The 20,300-nt window shown below is 38.1% G+C and overlaps 1 protein-coding gene across 1 annotated transcript in view; it reads right to left on the bottom strand.

Annotated features, from left to right (window-relative positions):
- The window catches only part of RASSF5 (Ras association domain family member 5), an 81,291-nt gene extending 61,382 nt beyond the window's left edge, over positions 1-19,909 (bottom strand). The window contains exon 1 of the mRNA XM_070939797.1: positions 19,177-19,909. Within this exon, the coding sequence (XP_070795898.1) occupies positions 19,177-19,909 (733 nt within the window). The remainder of the gene's footprint in view (positions 1-19,176) is intronic.
- Positions 19,910-20,300: the final 391 nt, after the last annotated feature.

Genomic DNA, 20,300 nt, shown 5'->3' with positions numbered 1-20,300 from the left:
AGAACCACTGAACCATACCTTTCAAAGATCCTGGAGTACCGGGGAACTATCAGAGGACTCAAAAAGAGCTGGTGCAGTTCCAATCTTAAAAAAAAAAGAGGGGGAGGGAATTGATCTAGGAAACCTCAGAATTATCAACCTGACATTAATATTGGGAAAATCTTGGAAAAGATAATCAAGCAATTGGTCTGCTAACCCCTAGAAACAAGCAAAGTTTTTACCAGAAGCTAGTGTGGGTTTGCCAAAATCAGATCATGCCAGACAAACCTTATTGCATCCTTTGACAAAGTGATTAAATTAATGGATCACAGAAATACTGTGGACATAGTGTACTTAGACTTTAGTAAGACATTTTATGAAGTAAAACACAGCCTACTTCTTGGTAAAATGGAAATATGGGGGATATACAGCATCCGCACCAGACAGATTAATGAATGGCTCACCAATCACTGCTTTAGGTCCAGTATTCTTTCAATATCTTCATAAATAGTTTAAATGAGGGGTTAAGAAGGAGAACTCATCAAATTTGCAGAGGACATCAAGCTGAGGAGAATAACTAACACCTTAGAAGATAGGCTCAAAAACCAGAAGAACTTTGGCAGAGTTGAATACTGGGCCCTATCCAAAAAAATGCAATTCAGTGGTGAGAAAAGTAAGTCAAGAAAAAACCAATATAGAATAGGAGGTACCTGGCTCAACAGCAATAACTATGAGAGGGACCTAGGTGTCCTAGTGGACAATTACTTGTGGTGCAGCTGCAAAAAAGCTAACACAGTTCTGCGCTGCATCAACAGTGATAGTTTCAAGATCAGGTGAAGGGCTGGTATAGCTTAATATCGCACTGGTAAGACCACACTTGGAATACTGCATCCAGTTTTAGTCACCACGATACAAAAAAGATGTTGAGGTTCTAGAAAGAGTGCAGAGAAGAGCAACAAAGATGATTAGGGGACTAGAGACTAAAGCCTATAATAGTCAATTGTGGGAATTGGGTATGTGAAGTCTAACAAAGGGAAGGACTAAATGTGACATAATAGAAGTCTTCCAATATATGAGGAGCTATCACAGAAAAGAGGAGACTGACTTATTCTCCAAAGCTGCTGAGAGCAAGACAAAAGTAATGCATGTTAAGCTTATCAAACAGAGATCCAACCTAGCAATAGCAATCACATTTAGACTTATTTACTGCTCCACAGTGCTTTTACAGAACTCTCTGAGTTGTTTACAATGACAGCATATTGCCTCCAAGAATATGGGTCCTCATTTTACTGATCTTGGAAGGATGGAAGCCCCATTAGGATCGAACTTCAGTCTGTGGGCAGAGTTAGCCTGCAATACTGCATTCAAACCACTGTGCCACCAGGGCTCCTAGAACTAAGAAGAAATTTCCTATTCCTATCCTATCAGTGGGAACAATTAATCAGTGAAACAGCTTGCCTCCAGAAGTTGTGGGTGCTCCATCACTAGAGACTTTTAAGAAGAGATTGGACAACTATTTGTCCAGAATGGTACAGGGTCTCCTCTTTGGACCAGAAGACCTCCAAGATCCCTTCCAACTCTGTTATTCTATATTCTGTATTCTGATCCAGTTAGTATGATTGTGTGCTGCCGCTTAAACTACCATTAAGAGATTTGATTAGATTAGTGGCTAATGAGTGGGCTAAGCATTTTAGATGGATAGGTTCTAGCAAAGTAGCCCAGTTGTTAAGTAAATCTAGCTTCCCCCATTGACTTTGCTTCTCAGAAGTTCCCTATAGGAAGGTTTGAAATGACAATCCCAGGACCCCAGGATGCTGTAAATATATGGCGGTTGCCAAGCACTTGAAGTTTGATCACATGGTTGTGGGGATGCTGCAAGGTCTTAACTGTGAGAACTGGTCATGTCACTTTTTTCAGTGCCATTGTAACTTTGAATGGTCATTAAATGAATAGTTGTAAGTCAAGGACTACATGTATCTCCAAAATTTTTTTTTAATAAACTAGGGAACTCTTTAGAATTGACTAATAGAAGGAGGCTCCTTGGGATCGGTCTCGTCAACCAGGGCATACCTATCTTATTTCTGAGTTTCTCAACCGTATCTGTTTAACCGGCTTTAGAAAAGAAACTGGATTGCATAGATCTTTGGTCTGTAGGTTTCTTCTTACATTATTGAGAACATGCTTTTAAGAACATAAATCCTTTCGTTCCATGATTATATACACTGAGGAGTCCTAAGGTGGTTCAATTTAATTTGCTAGTTAGAAGAGATCAAAGTGCCTCACTCTTGTCTGGCACTCATCTACAGTGTTTTGTTTTGTTTTTGAATGAAAAGGACAGGCAGATTATATGAGGGAAATGAAAAGAAAGCATGAGAACCATTTCATGTTTGATTCATCTCAAAGGAAAATGCCATAGCGGAAATGGCAATGGTCAGCAATTCATGGAATAAAAGAATAAAATATTTACATCATCTTCAAGACCAGATGTACTGTAAGTACCAGATGCTACAAAATGACATCATGGAAGAACAGAGAAAGGCAGTTCTCCTTGGGTTCAAACTGACCACTGTGGGGAAAAAACATGCTAGAATAAGCAGCCCTTGATCTGATCTGCCATCCTTCATATTTAGGTGACTGCAAAGTGAGGGCAATTTTGCTCAAACACAAGAAAATCCATTTTGGTTGATTCTGAACAAGCTTCATCTTTCAGCCACATTACTAACAGGGTGTGGATGCATGTATAGTTTAATCCTATCTTTAGGATCTAGTATTTTTAAGATTTGGGGGATCTCTGAGAGCTAGAAATTCTGGGATTTGTAATCCCCAAAATTGGGCAAGACTCTTCTAATATATTCTCCATCAAATAATGAATATTAGAAATGAGCCTTTCTAATTTTCATCTCAAACAGAAAACAACTGTTTATTATGCTTTTCTATAAAAGCAAAAGCATTGTCCTCTCAAGGCCAGGATTTTCCAAATAGCTATTAATTCAAATCTTAAAGTTTTCTATTCATTTAAAAGACACAGAGATTTATACACATAAAAACACACAGGCATGAATGTTCTTTCTTTTCTAAAAGAACTGAAAGCTTGATCTATTATAATATCAAAAAAATATAATTCATTAATGTCTGATTCTGAATTCAGTATTTTGTCGGTTTGGCAGTCATCAATTAATTTCAATACAAAGTTCTTTATGTGGAAGAAGTTGCTGATTATACTATGGGGTTAGTTCACTATGGTGAAATTTACTTACTTTCCTTACCGGTTCGGAAGCGCACGTGTTCGCATCACGTGCATGTGCACACCCTCTGCGCATGTGCAAAATCTTCTGCGCATGTGCAGAAGGTAAAAAAACATTTCTTCTTGGTTAAAACCAGGAAGTAATGACACCCAGGAGGCGATCGCTACTGGATCGCCAAACCACAGAGAAAAATTGCTACTGGATCGGGCAATCCCCAATTCACCCCTGGGTTAGTAGGGATGGCATGGCACCAATAGTGCATTTTTTTCCATTTCAAGCCAATTTAGAATATATCGTCAACTGTATACGTGATGCAATAATTAAAAGTGCTTCCAAGGCTCTTCAGAATGGACCGTTTTCTTGATTAAAGTGTTATGTTGATGTTTTTATTTTTTTTAACTACTGCTTTAGGTGTGTGGTTTATCCAGACTGCAAACCTTCCACTATTCCCAGTCTACTTTACTTCCATAAAACGTGCACTACTGACATACACCAGAATACTATGCAGCGCAACTCAAACTGAAGCCAGAGACACAAATTGTAATGCAGAATAACTACTTTTCATTATTTGCAATGTTTAACTGTCACTGAAAAATGTTTACAAGTATTAAATGAAAGTTCCCATGGAAAAATATGACCTGCAGAAAATTAATTTTAAAACACAACTCTGATTCAAAGAAGCCTGCACACCAATTCCAGCAAGTGATATGCGCTTCCCTTCCTCTGCTACATTAGGAGAACCTGTGCTTCTGTTATTATGATTATTATGATTATTATTTGAATCAAACAGGAACTTTCTGTGGATTGCTGAAACCCATTTATCAGTTCAGACTTTATAGAAAACTATACTTTGATTCAAATTGTAAGACTATTTCTTACACAGAGAGGAAGAGGAGGAAGAGATGCACATTTGCACAACACTTCTTGCACTGTCATAGCAGAGAGAACCATCTGGAGAAGGCAAATATCTTTTAACCAGGTACCATGAATTTTAAAACCTTTAAAAAGTTTTAAAGCACTCCATGGCTTAGGACCGGGGTACTTACGAGACCGCCTTCTGCCACCAGTAGCCTCTCACCGGCCAGTACGCTCCCATAGAAAGGGGCTCCTCAGGGTGCCGTCGGCCAAACAGTATCAACTGGTGGCCCCCAGGGGGAGAGCCTTCTCTGTGGGGGCACCTGCCATCTGGAACAAGCTCCCCCCGGAGATACGGAGGATCCCGGACTTACGCACTTTCCGCCGTGCCCTCAAGACCTTTTTATTTCAACAGGCTGGCCTGGCCTAACCTCCTTTTTAATTGTTAATTTTAAATTTGTTTTAAAATAATAGGGGTGTTTTAAATTGTTTGGGCCAAATTATTTAATGGGCTTTTATATTGTTTTTAAATTTTGTATTATGCGTGTTTTATCTTTTGGCTGTTCACCACCCTGAATCCTTCGGGAGTAGGGCGGTATATAAATTTAAACAATCAATCAATCAATCAATCAATCAATCAATCAATAAAACAAAACCACAGGAAATTGCTCCTTGACCCCTTCCCGAATTTATCTTCTCCACATTAACGTTGACATACCCCTGCATATTATTTGTTACTTCCTTCGTTCCTCTACCTCAGCCCTAATTTTGCTAATAGCAAAAAGCATTTTTAAATCTCATCTATCTGGGCAAGAAATAATCCAATGAAAGCAATGTATTTGTTAGAGCATTGTAAAAGGGTCTATAGAAGGGGAACCATAACATTGCTGCTCTCTCCAGATGAAAAATCTTTTCACAACTGTTTCAATAACATGTTATGCAGTAAGTACTATCATTAACTACACCCAGTTAAAGTGACACCCAGTTAAAGATGTCCTTGAATCTTCTGCCTCTCAGGACAATGTCATTTGACTGGCCTTGAAGACTATCTCAGAACTGAGCTGCAATCTTGTATAGAAAACAGGGTGTAACTAGTTATTAAACAAGGTTAGGCAATTTGCAGCCCTTGATCCACAATTTTTATTTACTTTTTTGCAGTTAGTGGAAGCTAAGGCATAGATCTTCATTATTTTCAATTGCAAACAGATGAAAACTGTGTTGTCTATTAGCTATGGGGAATGTCAGCCCTAAAACATACCTATCACAATTTTAAAAATAACTCCTTAAACTTTTCCCCAAACCATCCCATACTGCCTGTAGTAAGAGCTGCCATGTCTTATGCAATGATCACACTTTTGAAAGGAGAAGCATGGCCTTTTGCCACCAAAGGACTGGACATCCCTGCATTGAAGAGATTTACAGAGAAAGAAGTCTGAATTTTGTTTAAACCGTTTTCCACTTTTGCCAATAAAAGAATCCTTCCTACCTTTTCCCTGTGGTTGATGATTTCCCAATGTCCTATCTTCCTTGGTTTCTCTCATGTAGATCTTTCAGTAACTAACTTGCAACATGTATCCTGGCAGTCTTTCTGGTTCCTCATCTGAGAATTAGCTAAAAATGTGTATGCCTGTCTCAAAATCCTGATAATAAACCACCATTTTTCTTACATTCAATTGTCAGGCCTGCAGTCATTAGGAATTTCTGTAGAGAAGCTTTCTACAACTGGGTATCTTCAATGTATGTCACAAGATTTATTTCTAGAATTCTGTCATGCTAGCTGGAAAATCTAGTACCTGCAGTCCTTAAACTTCTGGAGAATGCCAGAGTGGAGAGGCTCCCTTATAGTTAAAAGCAGTACTCCCTATCACCTTCCAAGTAGATGTAATGGCTTCAGTGACTGAATGAGAAAGCTAATTTTAGAAACTGAACACCAGCTTTAGGTTGAAACAATATGACATAGCTCAGAAAGAACAACTGGTTTCAAGGTGAAACATATCACCTAACTCTTAAATTTAGCAAAATGAGAGCTTTTCTTACAATGCAACTTTAATAAAATATGCTATCTTTGCAATTGTTCTAAATGTTTTATACTAATTAGAATTTAAATCTTTAATACTGTAATATAAATACATGCACGGTAAATAAAACTTTAATCTAAATCAGAAAACCTCATAATTTAGGAAGAATAACTTTTAGTGTTCATGTTCTATGTTCACAACTAAACATGGTAGCCAAGTCTTCATCAGAACAAATGTACTTAATCGATACTTAATAGTCGTTTAGAGTTCAACCTCCATATATTTGTTAAAATTCAATTGACCTAAATGGATAATTCAAAAGAAAAACTGAGAAAACCAACTTACATTAAAAGCTGCAAATGCAAAACACTGCTAAATAAAACTAGTACATAAAGCTTCTAGACCAAAATATGACATTTAAACCACATTTGTCCATATCTTGTAAATGGGAACATAATAAAAGAATAAATTATCATATATAAGGGTAGTTTTCATTGAACAATACAGTAAAATATTAAAAGGGTGTTATGCTCTCCTGCTCATCCACTTAAACAATGGGTTACACTTATTGCACTGAAATTCAATCACAAGGGCAAAAATAATACCCCATAATTACTATAGTCAATGTGTAAAATAGCAGTGGGGGGGGGGGGAATGGCAGTTCTTATAGAAGAGTGCCCCAGCTGGATGTCTCTGGATTACAGCTACCCTGCTGATCCTTGTTATGCTATCCATGCTTGATTGATTGTATTAAATCTATTTTTTCTCATCTTCAGAAAAGAGTAAAGGAAAAAGAATAAGGAAAATGTTTGGCCTGTTTGAAATAGCAAGCCACTTCTCATTCCATGAAGTCAGCAGACCAACAGGATAACTCAGTACAGATTCTACCATGAGATAGCTTAAAGAAGAATGGTATAGTCGAAATACTATTGAGATATTTCTAATCCAAACTCGAATTAAAACAATATAGAGATGTTTTAAATAAAACATGTAATTCTAATGTCTTTAGAACAAAATAGAATCCATACTGGTTATTAAGTCTATTTTTTCCAATCAAAAATAATTTTAAAGTCATAAAATAACAATTTATACCACCACACACCTCAAATATGCTAATTTTACAGTTGTTAACTTTATTTTATGAGCTTTTTGCTTCTATCAAATCTTTACAAAGGAAGGCAAGTTTTGAAATTCCAATGGTTTTCCCTATGTTCACTATTTCAAAAAAGCATGCTATTTAAGCAAAAGAAAAAAACATGCTATGTTAAGTGCTACACTTCAAAATTTAACATTTGTATTCACATGATCAAAACCAACAATATACACAAATCTATACAAGTGATATTTCTTTTGCAACTTGCAAAAGCATTGCTAGAACACTATACCATTTATACAGTAATTTATTATTGCTATTATCAGTTATTGCTAACTTGTGAGCTTGATGAAATAGTTTTCCATAGAATAAGGTTCTTTAATCATTAGACTGCTTAATCAACTCATAGAGTATACAACCCACTGCCCAAGTAAAACTCAAAACTTTACCCCAAAAAAGTGTTGTTTGAGTCAAGACATTTTATAAACAATGTGCAAAGTAGCATTGGAGATCTTCTGTTTTCTTCATCAGGAACTAACACCCCATATCTTTCAGTTAGCCAGGGCATATTTTCACTCAAACTATTAGAACTTACCTTTGACCAATAAAACCGGTCTACTGGGCTTCTTAAGTCGGAGTTGAAGACCCTCTGACCATGACTTAGACTTAGGAAAATGCCTGAAGAACTTGCGGATTCTCTTTGTTACTAATCCAAAGCAAGCTGCAGCTCCTGCTTCTCCTTCTCCCTCTGTCATTCTTTTAACAGAAGATCAATAGTTTCTTTAGGCACAGCAGACAGGCAGGCAAGTGCTTGAATGCGGAATGTTACTGAAAGCAGCAAATGTTTTATCTCTACAATTTATTTATGTTACAAAATTCAGAGTCCTGCGCTTGCAGTTTTCCTTGCCTTTTTGTCTCCTTCCTCCCCCCCCCCTTTCAAACTAAAAGCAAACACTGCAGTCCACAAACTTCCAAGGCAGCTTCTGTAATGCATGGAAAACTTTCTATTTCTGGGACTTTTTGCCTGATAAGATAAAGCAACATAACGGAAGAGGCTACAGTCAACAGAGAGCCAGAAGCCATCTCTTTCTTTAGCAAAGCTTCTTTCAAATATCCTTAGCTTTCGCAATCTTTTTCTAGTTTTGAATTAAGATTATTTTAGACAAAAATTACACCAGTAATCTTAATCTGCTGCATCTTTAAGGATATTAAAACATTAAAACAGGCCTGTGAGTAAAATAACACTATTATGAATAGATATTAAGGGAATAATAGAATTAGATCCTACTGACATCATATTTTCCACCACAATTTCTGTTTGAACTGACAAAATAAAGACCTAGCCTGGAAAGAGCCTGTGTTATTTGTTTTAAAGTACAAATACATATTTTCAATAACGACAAATAAGAAAACTTCCAAAATGTTGATGAGTATTTGAACAATCAAGACACATACAATCAAATATGGACATGTCTAATGACATAAATAAAACTGGTTCATGGACGCCCATTGGTAACTACCCATAATAAGTCTGTATTCATCTTCTACACATGCACAATTACCTTACAATATTTCCACATGCTTCATCATGAATTATCTCTCTATGAACTAGAGTTAATGATTCAAGTACTAGAAATTGTGATCTGATGAACAGAACATTGATTGGGGCAGGGACATGTAGCTGGATTAGGAAAAATACAGTTTGCTACGAAGAAGGTGGCCAGAAAGACTCAATCACAGATAGTCCTGGTTTAACAACCACAATTGGGACTGGCAATTCAGTTGTCAAATGAAGCCATTGCTAAGTGAAACTGCAACTTTGCTTATGATCTGACTTCAGATTTCCCCTGGAGTTGTAAATGCAAGGATTGGTCACAAAGTTTATTTTTTATCACCATCGTAATTGTGAATGGTTGCTGCCAGAGGCACTTGCTAAATAAGGACCACCTGTATTGTTAGTGTAAGCAAATCTTAATTACTTTTGCCATTTTTGCTACTGCTATTCAGAATGTACAGCATCACAAAATATCATGTCTCCATTTTACAAAGACAAAGGTAATTTCTGTAACTTACAATTCTTTTTCAATTACTAAGGCTTTGGTTAGAGATTTAGTGGTTGTAGTTCAAATAGCAGATGAGAAGGCTGCATCAAGTTGTTTATGAGATTTGTATATCTAGCTCATTAGCCATATTTTTCAGCTAGGGCAGAATGTATATAACACCATTTTGCACATCTGAATCTTATTTTTCTTCCCAGAAACTCATAGGTTTATCTCACCATATTACCAGCACTGAAGATAATTTAAAAGAAAGTAAGCAGGATTTGCAACTCAAATTTCTCACTTTATCATAGCAAAATGCAATTTGCAATGCTACTTATTCATTCATTCATTCAGGAATCAGTCTAAATTCAGCATATATCTCTAGAAAATTTCCCATCTGCCTTGTAAATATCATAGCTGAAGCTCTGATAGTTTTACACAATTTACTCTTAAATAAGAAAAAATTAAATACAATTATCTTATCACATTTTGGAACTGCCCACCTCTCTCATAGAAGGACTCTGGGCAGTGTATAATAAACAGCAATCACTGTATCCTGGAGGGAAATTATAGCTTCTTTGTCCAGATCAAAATATCTACTGAATACTCATCTCTCTCTCTCTCTCTTTCTCTCCCTCTCATATATACACACACACATCTGTAATTACTGAACATGCACAATAATGCAGCTATATTCAGTATCGTAACACTATAAAATAGCTTTCAAATGGCAACTGAAACTACTGTACTTGGGAAGCCTGATTACACGAGCTAAGAAAACTCAGAAGAGAGTTTGCTAATTCACTGGCAGGAATCATACAGCCCATGCTGCATGGACCTCTTCACTATTAATCAACACTATAGCAAAAGAAAGATTTAAAATTCTATCAGCTGCTCTTAAAAATAATTTTAATATTATAACTTATCTCAATCAAAGTCCTAAAACCTGGTACACTATGGAAAAATATTGACTGTAGTTTCTTGTAAGCATTAATAATGTGAAGATGGGCCAAACACAAAAAGAACAGTCATGAACATCTGAGTAAAGACTACTTGTGTGGGTTTTCTTTGGGAGCTGAAATCCTATGAGCAAGGTTCTAACTCCTAAGGGTTGCTATGCATGACTCCACTTCCATCTGTACATTTGCAATTTGAGCACTTCCCTGAATCAAGCACAAATGAAAGCTTACTTTGAAATGTCCCTCTGAAATTGAATTTTAAAGTGCTGATAAACCAATTGTTGGATTCTCAAAATCACATCTATACATTTATTAAAGCCAAGATGTCCATGGCAAGAATTGGCTGGATCCTAGTATGAACCTACTCTTCCATTTTCAGACCAACTTCCATTATTTCTGACAAAGGTTCAACTCCAACATCGAAACTTCAGCACAGCAGAAGAAACTAGCCCTAGCATTTCAGGAGAGCCGGTTTGGTCTAGTGGTTAAGGCTCCAGGCTAGAAAGCGCGGAGTTTGTGAGTTCAAATGCTGCCTCAGCCATAAAAGCCAACTGGGTGACTTTAGGCCAGTCATCTCTCTCTGAGCCCAAATTACCTCATGGGATTGTTGTTGTGGAGAAGAGAGGAGAAAGAAGGCGCTGAATGTGCTGCATTGAATTTTTTGTATAAATAATAAATGTGATATATAAATAAATAAAGTGAATGCAGAAAGAAGGAATGTCATTCCAAACTCTCCTGTTTATAAAGGTTTTTGCTCATTGTAACACCCATCATTTCCTGCCATGAACCATCCAAACAAGGCCCACACCTGCTAAAGGAATGTGTTGCCTTAAACACTTTGCAAAAACAAATTAAAGATTAAAAAAGTATAAAGATCTATGAATCATATAGAAATGTAGCAACTGCAGTGTTTCCTTTGAAGAGTAATAAAGAGACAATTATGAGAAGGTAAAAGCAAAAATTAGTAACCTGATATAAAAAGAACTAATTCTGAGAATAGTTTTAGTTTCTACTATAGGTTTGCCTGGTGGCAAGCCCTTTCACCAGACCCTAGTATAAATTTGCCATTGGGCCAGACTAAAAATACCCCTCCCTGTGAAACAATCTGGGAAAAATTGCTTCTTTCTTTGTCTGTATTCCAGAAAAATCACCTTATGATATTTAACTCACCACAGTGGGCCTAACCTATTTAGAGTTAGTGAGGCAGAAATCTGATTTCCAAAATAATATTGTGGTTCCACATTGTCCTAATTAATCACTAACTTCTCTCTCCCTGATATGAGACAGGCAAAATAAAGTGCATTTCTATTTCCAAGAATGCCTTTGGGCCCCACAAGCTTAAAAAGAAGATTAAAAGGGAATTCCATCCCAATGTCTGTTTGGAAAAAGAACAAAAGCAAGCAGGGATTAGGCAGGAATGTCCTGCTGGAAGAAGAATTGTTAGGTAGTCTTGTAGTAAAACATCTGTCACTACCTAGGATTAAACTCTCAACATTCTGAGTGGGAGACAAGCACCTTCACTACTAGGCCACTACATTGCTCTTGCAAGAGTCCTCACAACACTTGAAAATACCAGATGAACCCACTGATCCAAAAAGGCTGGCCTAGATGAACAAGTCACTCAACTGCTTATCCATTTTCTCAGATTCTTGCATCAATTCTTGGCTGATGTGGTTAGGCAATTGCATGATTCCCTAATAAGGCAATTAAGGACCCTGTCTTGACTTGGCTTTGATGCTACATATTCTATGATCCTTTACTATAAATATCTGATTTTCTTCTAAAAATTAAGAAATATTTAACCAGACTATCTCTGACATCAGGAATTGCTTCTACTTAGCTTTTTTTTAAGACACAGTTTTCACCCTGACCTGAGACATTCCAATGACACATCAAGCTGGGTTCCCAGCTGCTTTGCAATTCATTTGCAAGCAACATGCCACTGACACTTAAGTAGTGCAATCATCATTTTACAGTCTCTCAAAATGCACCAGTTACACTTGGCTGGTCAGCCACCTGGGTCTGTTGGGAAGGAAAGCAATTCCACATCAGCATAAACCAGGAAAGGAGAATTGGGAAAGAAAGCAACACAATATTGAAAGGAAGGCCAACAAGAAATAATTCTTAGCATTTTTGGATTTCAAAAAATGTTCTTTTGGAAATGGCATTAATTTTGTCCGCTTTAAAGCCTAACCTAAACTCTTTGTTGAGTTTGTACCTTTTTATGACAGATGAGAAATTCTCAGGGTGTTATTCCAAAATGAGGAAAAGATGACATTATAAAGAAAAAAATCATTCTGAAAAATATCTAATTAGCAATGTAGCTTTCTTTGTGATTTATTGAAAGTTCATACAAAATCTCTGCTGTAATGTTTTCTGAACAAAATAAATTATAGGCTATTTCTATTGTCATTTTTACACATGAAGAACAACATAGCCTGTTCACTTACATGGCATATAAATTTATTTTGTAGTACAGAACATAGAATCCCAGTGAATAAGGCACCAAGCTAGAAAACTGGGAAACTGCGAGTTCTAGTGTCACCTTACGCATGAAAGTCAGCTGGGTGACTTTGGGCCAGTCCCTTTCTCTCAGCCCTACCCACCACATAGAGTTGTCATACTGGGGAAATCAGGAGGAGGAAGGAATATTAGGTGTCTGCTGCCTTGGAATATTAGGTGATTGCTGCCTTGGTTATTTATAACAATAATAAAGGTAGTATATAAATAAATAAATAGCTGAAGAATGAACAAAGCAAACAGGTCCCCCAATCTGCTCCTTCAAATCTGAAGGGGACAATCTTAATCCATTTTTCCCCCAGCCTAACTTAACAAAATTCCATCTCCAGCCAATGCAATGGTGGCTAAAGATGATGGGAGTTGTAGTGCACTAAATCTGAATATTCCCAGTTGAGAGAAGGCTTGGCTATTTAGTATTGGAATGCAATGAAAACCATATTTCAGAGTATGAAAGGATGAGGTTTGTATGGATTTCCTACATTCCATGTTAAGACCTTCTCAAACCCCTAAACCTTGAAAATTCCCAATAAGGAGAGGATGGAAATTGCCCTCATGTGCTCTGGATGAATGCTCTTCACAAGGAGACCACAGAACAGCAGGTTTTTTGAGCACCTGGAAATGACAGGCTTAGCCATTATGCTTGCAACCACAGCAGAATATTTTAATACTAAATTCACAAATTTCACTTTCTAATCACTTTTGGAACTTTCTCATTAACTACTTCTAAGCTATTAGAGACCTTCGGAATGACAAGTTTGAAAATACAGGGTGAGTGTGTCTTTAATCCTGAACAAAATTTTAATCATAATGTTAGGAATGTAAGGAAACCAAAATAAACAAAAAAAAAAAGCTAAATAAGTTTTATTTTTTAAAAATTATAAATGGACTAAGAGTCCAGATAAAGTTGGAATATTGAAACTTTTACAATAAGATTTTGGAATCAATGATAAAATACCATTTCTCATAAGAAATAGATATTGTTTTGATTTTTACAAGACACAACATAAACAATTTCATAATTTCAAAAACTGGACACTAGAGAAGACTAAAGATTTTAGGTACAAGAAAGATATGTAGTTCTGCAAGATGGTTATGACAATTAAAAATACTGGAGGAGACTTCTGAAAAATTGAATCAGAAAATAGTAACCATGAGATCAAAATACCAGTGATGATGTCTGCTTCTATGGATAAACTATGCCCAAAAGATATCATTGAACAAATGTAGAACAAATTTTATCTGACAAAATAGAGATAGCATTGAATATGGATTTACAACTGACAGGTCAAGAGATTGATTTATAAAAGGATGTTTCACTGGATCTACAAAAGAAAGTGGCTCAGGTTTCAAAATTAAAAAAATACAAATGACACATTAAAAGAGAGACTTGGATAATTTTTTCCTACTAGATTTACAAAAGAGATGTATTAATGCCTTGAAGAACTCTGTGACATGGGACATAGAAGAAATAAAGAGAAATTAAATCCTAAAACAATATTTGAATAAAGCGTAAGACTGCTAGAAGCAAAAGGAATGAACATAATATTAGTTTAGTTGATCAAGGTTAAAGTAAGATACATTGTTATTTCTGGCTACCCTTTATGGACCTTTTGTTGATGTCTTATAAATTTGTTTATAGAGAAGACATGGCATATGCAATGAAGAGATGTTTGTAACTTTAGAGTGTGCAAAGAGTTTCTGGGTTTTTTTATATTTGTTATGATGAAGATTTGAAATCACTTTATATATTTCTTTTCTCTTTATTATGTTCTTACTTTTTTCTTTTTCCTTGCACTTTGTTTGTCTCCATTTTTTCTTTAAGTTTAGTTTGTATTAGATTTTAGCAATCAACATTCTTAATAAAAGTTATGTATTTAAAAAAGGAACCATTGAAAAGAAACCAGGCAAAATTTATTTCCTGACATCTAAAGGGTAGGAATTTTTCCTAAATATATCCAACTTAAATATAAAAAGCTACATGGAATCGGCCCTAAGCTCTTTGTATGAAAATGAGTAGGTTCATTTGACTGAATGATACATCAAGACCAAACAATATTAAACCTTAACAAGTGCTGAAACTGAACAACAGTAGCCCTCAATGTATGACAATTGGGACAGGAACTTCAGTTGCTAAGAAATGGGTCCATTAAGTGAGTCATGCCCAATCTTACAAACTTTTTTCTGCAGTTGTTTAAGTGAATCTGGCTTCCCTCATTTACTTTGCTAGTTTGAGACCCCCTGGGAAGATTGCAAATGGCAATCACATGACCTCAGGATACTGCAACCATTGTAAATTCATGCTAGTTGCCAAGTGCCCAAATTTTGATCACATGATCATGCCGAGTACACGATCATAAGTGCAAGAACCAGTCATAAATCACTTTGTGTAGTGCCGTTGTAACTTAGAACGGTTGTTATACAAATGGCTGTAAGTTGAAGACTACCTGCTGTAGGATATGTTCGTGTGTTGGATATGAGCTGGCTCTCAGTGATTCAAATGTAAAGAAAAGGTTCAACTGAGATAAACTTCACTGCAGAATGAAACTCAGATCTTCTACATCTGTTACCTCCCAATCAGGCTGTGATCAAAGCCACAGTATTGTAAGAGAACTTAGTCCTATATTTCTCAACCTTACAATCTTCAAAATGGTCCTCCCAGAATTTTCCAGCCAGCATGGAATGTAAGTGGAATTGAAGACCACACTTCTCAAAGTTGCCAAGGTTTAGAATTGCCAGATCAGCACATTTCATTCAGAATGTTTATCATCTCATGTCCAGTTTAGTCTATATTTAAAAAAAAAAAAAAAAGAGTGACAGAATTTTCCTCAAAAAATATTCACAGGCTAGATCAGTTTTGATTCCTTCAAAATGCAGACCAAGCAAGGTCTCTCAGCGTCTTTACCCACAGTAAAGAAAAAACAAGGATGGGAGAACTGTCATCCTGACTCTAACTTAAACATTCATTTGTCAAGTCATTTTAGTGTTGCTAAAACAATATAGGCCTTTATTACAAGTTATATGAAGCTTTATAAGCAAAAGAGAATTTTACATACAGAGGAATTAAGGAAACAGTAATACAAAGAACTTCCATAAGGATCAAAACTTTCATTTGCTGAAAAAAAAAGACCATATCTTTGCAACCAAATCAAAGGACTGGACATAATCCTACAACATTAATATGAGCCTGCAGGATCCAATGGAACTCTTTTCTCTTCCATTTACTGTTTTCTTTTTAAAGGCTCTACAAGAACAGATTTAAACCCCATCCATTCTTCTGCAGATACAGTCCTACCAAAAAAAACAAATACAAAACTAGCCCTTCATCAAGTATGAACTCAAAAGCAAACTATTAAAATCATGAAGGGAACAAAAGAGAATCCAGGAAGGGAAATCTTGGATCTAGCAGAAGAAAGCTTTTCTGCTACCGAGAAGCAAGTTGCAATACCTTCAAGATATCAAGGAAAATCCGTGGCAGTTCTATGACTTGCCAAAAATGTGGGCTGTATAAGAGTACAATATCCAAAGTGGCAAGTCTCTGCATAAGAATGAAAAAAACAGCCATGCATCCTAGTTTACAAGAAGTGCTACCAAGAGCAATTAAAATGAGGGATTATCTTTTCTTGATTACTAAATCCAAGTTGTTTAACCCAAACTCTATTATTATTTGGCCAAGTAAGAGTGTACAAATGCCACCTCTCTAGTTTCCAAAAAAAACCCTATTTACCCAACAAAATGACTTTACAAACCCAGGAGAAAAGGGAACGGAGAAAGTAAAAGTTTCAACTAAGTTACAGTCTTAGAGAGCTAGTCTAGATACCACATATGCAAAAGTGAGTCTGACTGATATAGAGATATATAAGTTGCAGCCATAACTCACACACACACACACAAAATTCTAGGATGACCAAACATGCAAGCAACTAATAGTTGATTCTTTACTTTAGAAAAGCATAAAATTCCATCTACTAAAGTCAGCTCTTTCCATTTTTAATGAGATAACAGATTGCTTGGTAGCTGGAAAACAGAAATCAATGAACTGGGTTTTTTATATTAATAAAGGTGAATATAATTTTAAGAAGCTGTAACTTACTTAGACTCAAAATTATGTTATTTTTCTTGTTAGTGCTAAATACAACTTTTTGCTTTTCACACAGATCCCTTAGTTACTCAAGGGACATTTGCAATTGTGTTTAGTGCAGGACAAAATACTTTGTTGCTAAGAAAGCTGGAGTAAAAAGAAAATACATATTTATACTCTTCATAGAACCTCTCAGCGAAAAACAAGGTGGCATGGTACCATTCAGATCTGAAGGTGAAATTTTAATCTTCGTTAAAAGCTACACTCATTTCATTATCCCCGTTTAATGATTAAAGCCTTATAGCACCACTTAAAGAGATGTGCTTGAAACAATGTTAGGATTTTTTAAAAAAACATATTTTCATACTGTCAACTCCAACTTAGTTCCCAATTATAAATGAGCATTTTTTCCTTCAGGGAACAGTTTATGCAGTTACTCTAGAAAGCTGCTCATAAAATCACCCCACCGAAATATTAAAAAGTCAACCAGCCTTCGGCATTTATAGCAAGAATATAGAACAGAAGCATGAAATACCCAAAACAGAAATCCATGATGTATTCATATCCAGTTTGGAGAACTGTATTTGTTCTCATCTGGTAGGGCCAATTTAAATATTCTTAGACTGTGGGGTCATTTCACTGGCCTAGGCATAAGTCCTACTGAATTCAAGATATCCTCTGAATGGCTCTGTGTAGGATTGCCTTGCTATGTTTCAAGAACCAGCAGACCCTTTGGATAACCAATTGGACTTCATAGTTAGAGAAAATGAATTCATTACTGCAGTAATTCAGGGAAAAAATAGATTGTTATAAAGCCTAGATCAATCTAAAAGATGCAAAATTCTGTACAGTACATTATTCAACTACTAATTGCTTTCTATATTAAATACAATATATTAGTTTTTTAAACAGGTCCTGAGTCTCAGTAATCTGCTTGAAAATCTGTGGGATAGAGAGAGAGAGACACACACACAGACAGACACACAGACACATATACACATACGCAGATACATATATACACATAGTTACATATATACATATAATACATACATACATATACATACACAAACACCCACCCACCATAATTTTACTCTCTACATATTCTCTCATTTGTTTTGGGGGAAAAAGTTGATCAAATCAAGTCATGCATATATTGCAAATACCCATTATTCATACTGTTATAGTGTGTAGTATTAGTATTAGTATTAGTATTAGTAGTAGTAGTAGTAGTAGTAGTATAGTATAGTATAGTATAGTATAGTATAGTATATATAGTCTAGTCTAGTCTAGTCTAGTCGCAGTGGAAACAGAATAGACTTTAGAATCACACAAATCACAAGAGCAGGGGGGAAATGGTAAGTTTCATCCCTGAAGAGATTGCAAAAAATTCCCCACAGGAACATAAAGAAAACAAAAAAGAAATTATCCATCCATTCCAAATAAGAACATTGCATTGTATTGCTACTGTCATTTATCTGAAAAGCTGAACAGAGTATCTAAAACTTACAGACTGTCCAGAGTTCAGACCTATTGGCTTTATCTTTCATTCCTAACATGGGACAGAACAGTAAACAGAGATCAAGTTGAACAGACTAAAGAACATAGATCAACACAATTCTGATAACAATAGGATGACAGGCTTTTAATGATTGAACTGACCACCATGCAGTCATTTCTAAAGGGCATCCTCAAAAGGGAAGAAAACCCAATTGTAAGAGAGATCAAAATAGGATGACATTTACACAAATGTGGATTCAGGTCAACAGTCAAAAGCTAGTTCAAGGTATCTTGCCCAATTTTTAAGCTTTCTGCTCTTAAGAAAATCAGTTCAAGTACCACAAAGCGATGGAGGGTTTTTGAGAGCTTTCATGAGGATGGAAACTGAATGCAACGAGGTTACACAGGCCCTGCCCTGGGCAATAACTTATATATGGAAGAGACACACACAACACACACATCACTCTGGGACAAAAGGAGCCTTCCCAGCCCAAAGTGCTGGAGGCAGTAACTGGAGTTGGCGAGAGATGAAGCTGACGATGGAGAAGAACAAGATGATGTTAGAGAAGCAGGAAGAATGACAGGGCTGCCCTTCCGTGGAGTGAAAGAGAACACCGCTGAGTAGTAGCCACTTACTCCTACCCTGCAAATCAAGAGCAACCCGACGCCGGGGAATGCAATAAACAAGGGCCAAGGAGGAGAGTGGATGAATCGGGTCCTCAACAGTTAGATATCGCTTAGGTGCCGGCAGGAAGAATATTTATGTCACCTGCCAAATCCAAGTAAGGAGGATCAGATCCGGGATTTAATTCGCCTCTGCCACGTTTTCGGGCAAACAAGGTAGGAAGCGGCTCCCTACAGCGGGGCGGGGTGGGACGAGAGCAACTTACTGGCACAGCGGAGCGCCCGCTGCTGCACCGCCTCCCCGCACAGGTCGCACCAGCCCTTCCAGAGAGTGAAGCCTTCGAAGCGGTGCCCTTCTCCCTTCTCCTCCCGCACTCGGGGGTCCCGCGGCTGCTCGAAAATGGTGCGCACGTCGGGCAGGAGGCGAGGAGCTCCGGACCTCAGCCGGAGCCGCTGGTGGTGATGGTGGTGCTGGCCGGAGCGGGAAGGCTTAGCCGCGGGGCCGGGAGAAGCGGGCAGCTCCCGGGGTATTAAATGAGCCCCGAGCGCAGCCTCTTCTCCGGGCGGGATGGGAGCCGCGCGAACCTCGGCTCCGTCCTCAACCGCTTGCCCGACGGGCGCCTCACGCTCGGCTTCCACCGCGCTCCCGAGGGGCCTCCCGCGGCAGGAGGCGAAGGGCAAAGCCCCGCGGCTCTCCGTAGGACGCTCTCGCAGAGCCTCGGCGCGTCCCGCCTTCAGAGCGCCCTTCTCCAGCCCGCTACCTCCGTCCGCGCCCCACTGGGACACGGCCCCCACAGCGCGGGGAGGCTGCGGCTCTTCTTGCTCCTGCGGCTGCCTCCGCCTTGGCGGCGGCGGCGGCGGCGGCTGCTTCATGTCATTGGAAGCGGAGCGCTTGAGGATCTTCTTCCGTTCGTTGGCGCTCAGGCTCTGCAGGAAGAGCTGCTGTTCCTTATCCAGCAGCAGCGGGTAAGGGTACTGCCCGATAGCCGGGGAAGCCATGGCCCTGGCGAACGGGCGGGCGGCCCCAACAGCTGCGACCTGCCGGCGGGTGGCCAGCAGCGCAGGCGCTCTTAAGAGGGACCTGCGGAGGCTTGCGAAGGAGAGGGAGGGTGGAGCGAGGGAGGGGGCGGGCGAGGAGCCCCGCGCCGCGCAAATCTTCCAATGCTGATTTGCCTGGCCCGGCTTCCAAATTGGTTGGCCTCGCCAAACGGGAGTCCCGCGCTTCAACCCGGAATCCAGCTGAGTTGAGCTGACTGGAAAAATTGGGTCGTGAGGGAAAAAAAAAAGAGTCATTCTGTACGTGCTCAGAGGCAAGGAACAGGACCGGCTGTTGCCCCGGTTCTTCGTTCTACACAGCAAGGAAGGTTTTCTTCCCCGACACTTAGCGAGA

This window comes from Pituophis catenifer, unplaced genomic scaffold (genome assembly GCF_029215685.1).
Source record: "Pituophis catenifer annectens isolate HBS135680 unplaced genomic scaffold, rPitCat1.0.hap2 SCAF_3, whole genome shotgun sequence".
In the NCBI taxonomy this organism is placed as follows: Eukaryota; Metazoa; Chordata; class Lepidosauria; order Squamata; family Colubridae; genus Pituophis; species Pituophis catenifer.
Note: the sequence above shows the minus strand (reverse complement) of the source record. Positions and strands in the feature narration are given on the sequence as shown.